The sequence below is a fragment of the Mus caroli genome, chromosome 15 (genome assembly GCF_900094665.2).
Source record: "Mus caroli chromosome 15, CAROLI_EIJ_v1.1, whole genome shotgun sequence".
Classification (NCBI taxonomy): domain Eukaryota; kingdom Metazoa; phylum Chordata; class Mammalia; order Rodentia; family Muridae; genus Mus; species Mus caroli.
The window spans coordinates 74,951,113-74,959,886 of record NC_034584.1 but is presented as its reverse complement, the minus strand read 5'-3'; the positions used below and the strand labels follow the sequence as shown (position 1 = coordinate 74,959,886).

Sequence of the window (8,774 nt, the reverse complement as noted above, 5' to 3'; positions counted from 1 at the left end):
AGAGAGAGAGAGAGAGAGAGAGAGAAAACACTAAGGAATGCAGATGTCGACAGCTGACTACAGTGGAATCCGCTGGGCCCTGGCCTTGCTTATAACCTCCTGGTCCAAGACCCAGACTCTCTTCCATACAACTCACACTGTGCAAAATGGGTGCTCATGGAAATCCAACAGCTGCCCCTGGGGCTGCCAGGAGAACCTCTGACAGACCACAGTTGGTCTCTGGGCTGACAAAGGCACATTCAGAAGTACTACACTTAAGAGATTCCTTGGAAAGAATTAAAGGGGGGTAGTGTTTTAAACACAAGCATTGTAACATAACCCCAAACTTCTGGCAAAAAGAAGTTTCATGCTAAAAGCCATCACTTGGTGAGCGAACATCCTACCTTTACAAGGTACGTAACCTCTTGAAAGATCCCCAAGGGTTTGTTTTGTTTTGCATAAATAAGCCCGTTTGGTTTTGGCATACACATTCAGCACTCCACCACCTTTTCCTGCTGTAAGGCCAGGCACAGAATGTAAGGCTGTTCCATCCACCTCAAGTCCCTTTTACAACCTCCAGGAGTGGCCCAAGAAAAACTTCATGCCCCACCAGAAGGTCCAGGAAGCCAGGGAGAAGGGCGAGAGATATAAGAAGAAGGGATTTCCCTGTTAGAAGAGGTCATCTCAACTTCCGGATACTGACTGGAAATGGGTCAACTGTAATGGAGAGTTTGTTTCCAGTGCGCTGATTCACGCGTGAAACCTAAGCACTAAGGGAAGCAGGTAGTGCCCTAGGGAAATACTATTTCTTTCTTATTTAAAATAGAACACTTCTGGCTTAAGAAAGGATATCCTTTCCCCTCTGGTGGAAAGGTAAGTCTGTCACCATGAGGAACAGTGCTGAACTCTGAAGAGCCTTCTGGTCCAGATAGTACCCCGGTTCCTGGTATGGCCCATTTCAAATCCCAGAGGCAAACATTGGCATTCTCTGCCACTCAGTTACTATTTAAAAAATCATTCAAAAGATGAAAATACTAGCCATCTGTCGGGACCTGGTCAGGAGGACCACATACATGGGAGGCAGAGTGCCTCTCTGACTAGAACTCCTCTTTCACCATCTTGTATCTTGTTCATGTCCTCCTTGTGGCAGTGGGAAGTGGGGGCGATGTTGTGGGACGTTTAGAGAGGATTCATATTCAGATTTTGCTTTATGAGACAGGGTCTCTCTGAAACTTGCTATGTAGAACAGGCTGGCCTTGAACTCACAGAGGTCCACTTGCTTCTGCCTCTCAAGTGCTGGGATAAAAGGCATGTGCCACCAAGTCTAGTCCAATACTCAGTCTTTTGTTTAGATTCCTGGAGTTGACAATGATTTCAAATCTAAAGACTGCAGTATGGCTACTCCCTTTGTCAAAGTTAAGGTCAAGAATAAGAATACTATTGCTGACAACTGGAGCCATCTCTGATACAATGTACCTTTGGCACTGGCTGCAAGCCTATAGACCATTCTTATAGGGTGAAACAAACTCTGGGGATATTCTGGGGTTGTTTTGTTTTTCTTACAGCCCTGTCCTTGTAGGTAAAGAGCAAAGGGGCTCTGTGTGGTCTTCAGAGTCTAAGGGTGGTCAGTTCACTTACACACAGGCTAGAATAGTCCTAGATGCACTCAGCGAAGATAAACATGATCACAGAACAAGGTTTCTCTTTGCAGTGATATTAAGACATGTAGCTAATTCATGGACACAAAACTGTGACACAACTTGGCAAAAACATGGAGAATAAAGTTTGGGGACAGCTAAAATGTATCTCTTCTCCTAGTTGAAGACCTTATAGTTATAATAAACAAAACAAAACAAAACACTAACTCAAAGTAACATGTCAGAGCAGTTTATGCTGAATTTTACCTCTGAGGGCAGGGAAGAATGGGACCACTCAGTTGTGCCTCAACCTTAGAGATGGCTATCTCAGCCACATCTGCTGAGAACATCCTGCTGATACTGGAGAGGGAAGCGGGCTTGTCTTAAGCATTTTACTCTACACAGAAACGCGAGTCAAAATGGCAGAAGATGAGAAAGTAATTGAAAAGTACACAGCATCTGAGGTCAAAGTAGAACCTGGCTGTTAACCCTACAAAACCATTTCCCTTACAAGAAAAAGGGGGCACGGACAGCAACAGCATAGGGCTGGAAGAACTGTGTGGCTCAGGCACAGAGAGTGCTCACTGCCATGGGCAAAGTCCTGGGTTTCAACCCCAGCACAGTGAACTCCAAGCAGGGAGTGAAGTGTCTGCAGTAAGTGAACTTTCAGTTTTTGGTAGGCACACTAGTAAAGCCCTTCCAAATTCTTTCTTTCTCCCCCTTAAACATTATCTTCCACATCACACTGAATTTTGACTCAATCCTCAATGCCACATTCATAACAGAAGTGGGACATTTCTCAGAACACAAGCCACTGCAATACAAAGTAACTGGCTGAATGGCAAAGCACAGGGGGTGCTTCATGGGGACGCTGAGGGGGGGATATGGTTTTGAGCTGTTGTTTTGTGGACCAGCACTGCTGCATGGCTAAGTTTATTCCTATAAATGCTGGAAATGGAAAATAAATTCAAGAACTGGGGGCTGAGAGGAGAGATGCTGTACGGACTGCCCTTTTTCTTCTGTTGGTTTTAAAGAGGGTGTCAGAGACCTGTTTTTTCAACCCTTAAATGGGGTCATGGCACTGGGTCTCATCGGCAGCAGAGGCTCCCCAGTGACAGAAGACTCTTTCCTACACCTGTGCTTTCTTTTGGCTATCCATGGGGGGGTTAGACAGACAAGCTTTGATCTCATGAGACATATATACCTCTACCTACTACTAATCAAGAGTTAGAAAGAAACTAGAATAAAACAGAAAGCTTACACTTACATGCTTATAATGTGTATAAAACAAATCTATATAGTGGTGACTAGCAAGCCTCTGTATATATGCCAGAATCGGCTGGAACTATATGCTTACTGAATTTTTCCATGTAGGACAAAGTCGCCTAATGCCTTAGTGGACAGGGTTCTTGCTTAATACCCACGGGGAGGGAAGGGCTTTCCACCTTCAAGACACCCCCTCACCACATCTTCTTCTTAGGTCATTGCCTATCAATCACAAAAGCTTCCAGCAAGATGACAAATGGGCAAAGGGGAGAGGCAGAGAGAAGACAGAAACAGGAGCTGAGAAGCAGGAGCCTTCCTCCACTGGCCCGGCACAAAAAGACTTTCCCCATGGCTGTTAACTGTCACCCTTCTACACATGGAGAGGTCAGCACCTATGGAGGGCACACGACACAGGAAGGAACTTGGCATCCCGCATTATGGAGACAAAACAACGTATTTAACTTCCTCAATGTTTATTTTGATTTAGCCCACTGCCTTTGGGGCCTGTCCAGAACCACTCCAATTTCCCTTACAGGCAAGCATCATACCGACCGTGGACCGTGGAGTGACTGGACCACATGCACACGCACACGCATCCCCTGCTTAGGATGTCGGTGTATGTACGAAGGCACTAAAGCGGTTTTAGAGAATGCAGGCAACAACCCCACCCATTCACTTTACCTGTGGAGCTGGAGTTTCTTTCCCACTGGGAAGCTTAAAGTTTGAAAGAAGCTGTGGCCAAGACCTCTGGCCCCAGGAGGGAATGAATACAAAAGCAGAATTCAACATCACCCAAATCAAAAGGAAACCCTCCACGTCTCTGCCTCCCAGGATGGGGAGAGTAAGCAGCAGATCTTCAAAACAGCATTTAAAACAAGCAAACAGTAGCTGGGAGCTAAATTAAAAAAAAAAAAGTAAAACCACTTGTTCCTTATTAGACTCTTCTGTTTCCTCCTCCTGTAACAGATGGAGGTGAAACACACACTTTTCACCAACAGAACAGTCCATAGGTAATTTTCCTTTAGTAATGCTCATATTTAAAATTCGTTTAAAAATTATTAACCTATATTTCCTAACTCTTTACAGAGATTCTCAGCAATCCAGCAACCGCACTGCCACAGTTTAGAGCCGATCCTTTTGCTTAAGCTACTGTTTCTTTCTTTATTCCTTGCTTTTATTGATGGGGCTGGAGAGCCAGGGAGAAGAAGGGCTGCACTGGAGAACAGAAACATGACGGGGAGATGTCAGTCCAGCCTCATACAGAGGGAACAGTGTGGTGTCACTCCTACGAGCTCAACAGTCACTCTCCCAGTAAGCCATGCACAATGTCAAGCAAGGCGGTGACAACACTCAGAATGGCTGAGCCTTCTCCCACAGTTGTTAAGATAATGAATTTACCTGTTGCTGCTAAATTGGTAATTTTTAAAAAATATTTCTATGTATTTTAAAATGTGTGATCCCCTGTAATGATAATAACGTTTGGAGACTTTTCTTTTTACATTTTTATAAGTAAAAATTGTTTAAACTTTTTGAAGTTTCAGGAACTTGTAAAAGTTTACTAACAGGAAAGAAACAGCTGTCTATCTAGGATAAGATACGATTAAATAAACCATCTTCAAAAAACTGGCTTCCTACCCTAGAATTCCTGAGAATGCTTGCAAATTTTTAAAGCAGGAAAATAATGTTAAAAATAAAAAACAAAAACACTGTTAAATGCTCCCAGAGTTAGTCTTCATCTAAAATATATATTTATATGTATGTGTGTATGTGCATATATATATGTACATACATATATATATATATATATATATATATATATACACACACACACACACTTTTTGGTCTTTTTTTTTTAAGTTTTTAGTTTTTTTTTTCCCTTTAAGCTTATGATGGAAGAACATTTTAGCTTCTCATGTTTATTTTTACATATTTCAAATCCCTCATTTATGTCTTGTAAACAAGAGGGGCTCTAGCACCCGGCTTTCACCGTAGTATCGTAAGGAACTCAACTAAGCCATAGTGCAGGTCAAGGACCCAACAGGCAGAAAGAGGAGCAGGGGCAGAGGAGAGGATAGGCAGGGCCATGAACCAAGAGCGGCAGTGGACAGTCCCCACAGGCTCCCAGGAGTCTGGGGACGCTCAAGTTCAGCCTTCAGTCTGCAGATGTCTGAATATAAGCGGCGCTTCACCTGGACGTCATCACCTGTGACAGAGCTCTGCTCCAACACTGAGAGTCAGTGGGGCTGGAAGGAGACATTTTGCAGGGCAGAGGTGAGAGGGGGTGGTGGTGATGGAAACCAGAGAGCAGGAGGAAGGCAGAGTCCATGAGAACAAGGTGTTGCAGGAACAAACCAGAACTGCACGCTCGCTCATTTGCCCACCCACCTGCCAAGGGCGCCCAGATTGGCAAGCACAGGTGCTCATGGGAATGGTGCCCTGTCAGCCTCCTCTGAAGGTAGGTTTATATCCAACAAGGTAAGCCAAGACGACTACAGAATTTCCCACTCACTGTCTTACAAAGCCACTTACATGCAATTTTGGGTTTTTTGTCTGTTTGCTTTTTCCTATCCATACCCCTCTACCCACCTACACAAAAGACACAAGCTGAAAGTTAAATACATTAGGCATTGTTGTATCCTTCACTGAAGATGCTAAAGAAAGAAAAACTCCCTTGTCCTCAATAGCAGCAAGTCACAGAGGACAGCAGAGGTCTGCTCCCGTCAGGGGTTGGAATGGGCAGGTAATTGCTGGTACAGAATGTCGGCACTTCATGTTGAACAGACAGTACAATGCAGACTGGGATATCACACAAGTGCTAGCATGTTCCCCGCACACATCACGCCCGCCCACCCGCCCAGCCCGCCCGCCCGCCAGCTATTTAGTATGTGAGGATCCCCTTCGGGTTTACTTTCACTCTCTTCACAATAAGAAATTTGATATATTTTGATTCCAACATAGTACATACGTATTGGTGATAACTGTGGATTAAACATTGCCTCCTGTTCGGCCCAGAGAACTACTACATTGATGCTTTTTTAAAAAAGTCTTTAAATACCAAAATAAAAAAAACCAACATTACAAGGAAAGAAAAAAAAGAGGTCAAAACCAAAACAAGGTGCAATACTTTGCTAAGTTATTTCTGCCTAAGCAAAACCACATACACAGGAAACAACACAGAGAAACAAAGGGAGACACTTGAAGTACACACTGGTTTAAGAACATTCGTTAAGTAAACGTTTCTGTCAGTGATGGCCTGGTGCTGTAACACGCCACGGCCTGGCACAGGTAATGCTCAGCGAGAGAGAAAGAGGGGAGCAGAGAGGGAGGCGCTGCGATGCTTCCAGGAGGCTGCTCATAACTTACTGTCTTCCTCACATTGATAATGAGAACTGATAGAAGTAATTGAATTTGCATTACCTGAATCCTTTTAAAAAAATTCTCACACCTGATGACACAGCAAAGTGGGAACAGTTTTTCATCTTTTAAAACATCACACGATTTAAAAATTATTGAATCGTCTGTTCTCACTCAAAGTAGCCAACCGTCCAGCTCAGTCCTTAGACTCCTGCTGCTCAGCGGCCTGCAGGGTAGGCAACTGCTTACTTCACAGCACAGAGGTGAGCAGCAGCTTCTCGGAGGGAGGGGCCTTCTGTCACACCTCTGGCTGGCCTTGGCAGTGCTCTGCTCTGCAGCTGGGTCGACAGAAGCTGGGGACCCAGCCCCCCTGCGTTCTGGCTGCTGCTCTGTCACTGAAAAGCACCCTTCATCTAAAGGCAGCCAGAAGAAGTGGCTTGAGTTGCAGCGGCTCCCTGTGCTCCTGTGTTCTCATAGTCAAAAATAATTAAAAGCGGATGGCCGGCCAGCCAGCCTTCGGAACTGTCAGCAATGCAGCTTTCTGAGAAATCAGGGTGGGGGCGGGGCTGGGCGGGGCGGGACGAGGAGGGCAGGACGCAGGCACACAAAGAGAGACAGAGAGAAGGATGCACGCAAATGCACATGAACACACGTGCACACACATACCAGAACGAGCATGCCTGGGCAGTTACATGTGCCAGAACACACTGGTATTTATCAACCAGCCAATCACAAAATTTTTCCTTTTTTTTTTTTTTTTAAAGTTTTTTTGTTTTTGTTTTTAAAGTGAGGCTCCGTCAAGTCTTCCCTCCCCCCTCCCCCAACAATTCTTTTGAATTTCCCTCCCACCCAAACATGGTAGACCTAAGGACGGAAACACACCCAGTGCAAACAAAGTTAAAAAGCTATTTTTTCAGTATATATGTTTCTTAGCAACAACTTCCATATAACATGAAAAAAGTGAAAAACTAGAAACTAATTTTTTTAATTTTTTTGTGTTTAAATTTAAATGGTATGTGTACTTGCTTCACATTGTCTTTCTAGGTTGGCGTTCATGATTCAAGTATTTCAAGAGTGATATGTTCTCTTTTTGGATTCATATTCCAAACGAAAAAACTGAAGTTTTAAGGGAGGCAACTATGTGCTCAGACAGTCTGTCAATGACCCACCTTTTTTCTCTCTCCGTTTTCTTTTTTCCTTTTAAAAATGTATTTATTGCAAGTTGAAAAAAAAAACGAAAAGGTCAAGTTAGTGCTGCTGCTGTTCCAAAAAAGGTCACGAGGTCAGAGTTGAAAGTTCTAAGTTCAGATTGAATCCGACCCTCCTCCCAGAAGGTCACCAGGTAGTAAAGGAGCAGGGCTGCCCATCCTATGGGGATCTTCCACCGTCGGGACTCCCCACAAGCTAGAAGAATAGTTTGGGGGGCCCCACAAGGAAGTGCCGGCAAGATCGGCCCCACTGCTGCCACCAGCACTGCTGCTCCACTGCCCGAGCCCGGTGGACCCACCAAAAAGGTTCAGCGCAGGTCCAACGGGGTCTGCTTGGTTCTGGCTGGTCTCCAGTGACTGCCACCCTGTGGCAGGTGCACTCGGGGTTGCTGCAGGTGTAGGGGGCTGAGCTTGAGCCAGAAAGCGGCTGACTTCATCCTCAGTGGCAAACTCAGCCAGGATGGTAGTGTTTCCCAACACACACCTAGAGAAAGGAGAAGAGAGTCACGTGATCCAAGGGATCACCAGCAATGGGGGTGGGGGTGGGGTGGTGTACAGCTGTCAGCCCTCTGCTACTGTGTTGTCTGCATGCCTGACGACAGGTGTGGGCATTCATGCTTGGTTTTTGCAGTACTGGGGACTGACTAGGGATTTATTCATGCCAAGCAAGAACACCTGAGCTATGTCTCCAGCCTGTGCGTGTGCGTGTGCCTGTAGAGAGGGCCTGAGGGAAGGAAGGAGGGAGGGAGGCAGCGGAGGATATTTAGGGCAACCTTACAACCCTGAACGATCCAGCCAGATCCAGACACGGGTGTGAGGTGAGGAGATCAGCACTTGTTTGTTCACACCCACCACACCCACCACCACCAGTGACCCAGAAAGTGAACAGAACCCTAAGGTGAACTGTGAACTCTGGTGAATTAGGTGCTAATGGATCTTGGAAACTGTAGGAGTGATGACAGTGGGCTGAGGAGTCAGGAAGGAGCACTCAGGAAGTTGCTGTCCCATCATCTCAATTTTGCTGTGATTCTAAACTAGTTTTTAAAAATTTGAAGTTTTACAAAAGCAAGAAGAAAATGTCAGCTTTCTTTCTTCCCCTCCCTCCCTTCCTCCCTCCCTTCCTTCCTTAAATCCACATGAGGCAAAGAATCCCATTCATAACTGCAGGCAAGCCAACACCCAGACCCCATTCTGTCTGAGCATGGACTTGTGGCTGGGCCTGCTATCATTTGTCTGTGCTCTCTCTGGATTTTTGTCATGGCAGCTATGGCCAAATGGAGTTTACACTTTTTTGTCCACCAGTTTGACAGTGGGTGGAAAAGAGAATTGG

General features: G+C 45.3%; 1 protein-coding gene across 6 annotated transcripts in view; it reads right to left on the bottom strand.

Annotated features, from left to right (window-relative positions):
- Positions 1–5,800: 5,800 nt before the first annotated feature.
- Positions 5,801–8,774, bottom strand: part of Tnrc6b (trinucleotide repeat containing adaptor 6B) — a 218,455-nt gene continuing 215,481 nt past the window's right edge. For all 6 annotated transcript variants that reach the window (XM_029469458.1, XM_021182978.2, XM_029469460.1 and 3 more), the window contains one exon: positions 5,801–7,928. In XM_029469458.1, the coding sequence (XP_029325318.1) occupies positions 7,541–7,928 (388 nt within the window). In that variant the 3' untranslated portion in view covers positions 5,801–7,540. The remainder of the gene's footprint in view (positions 7,929–8,774) is intronic.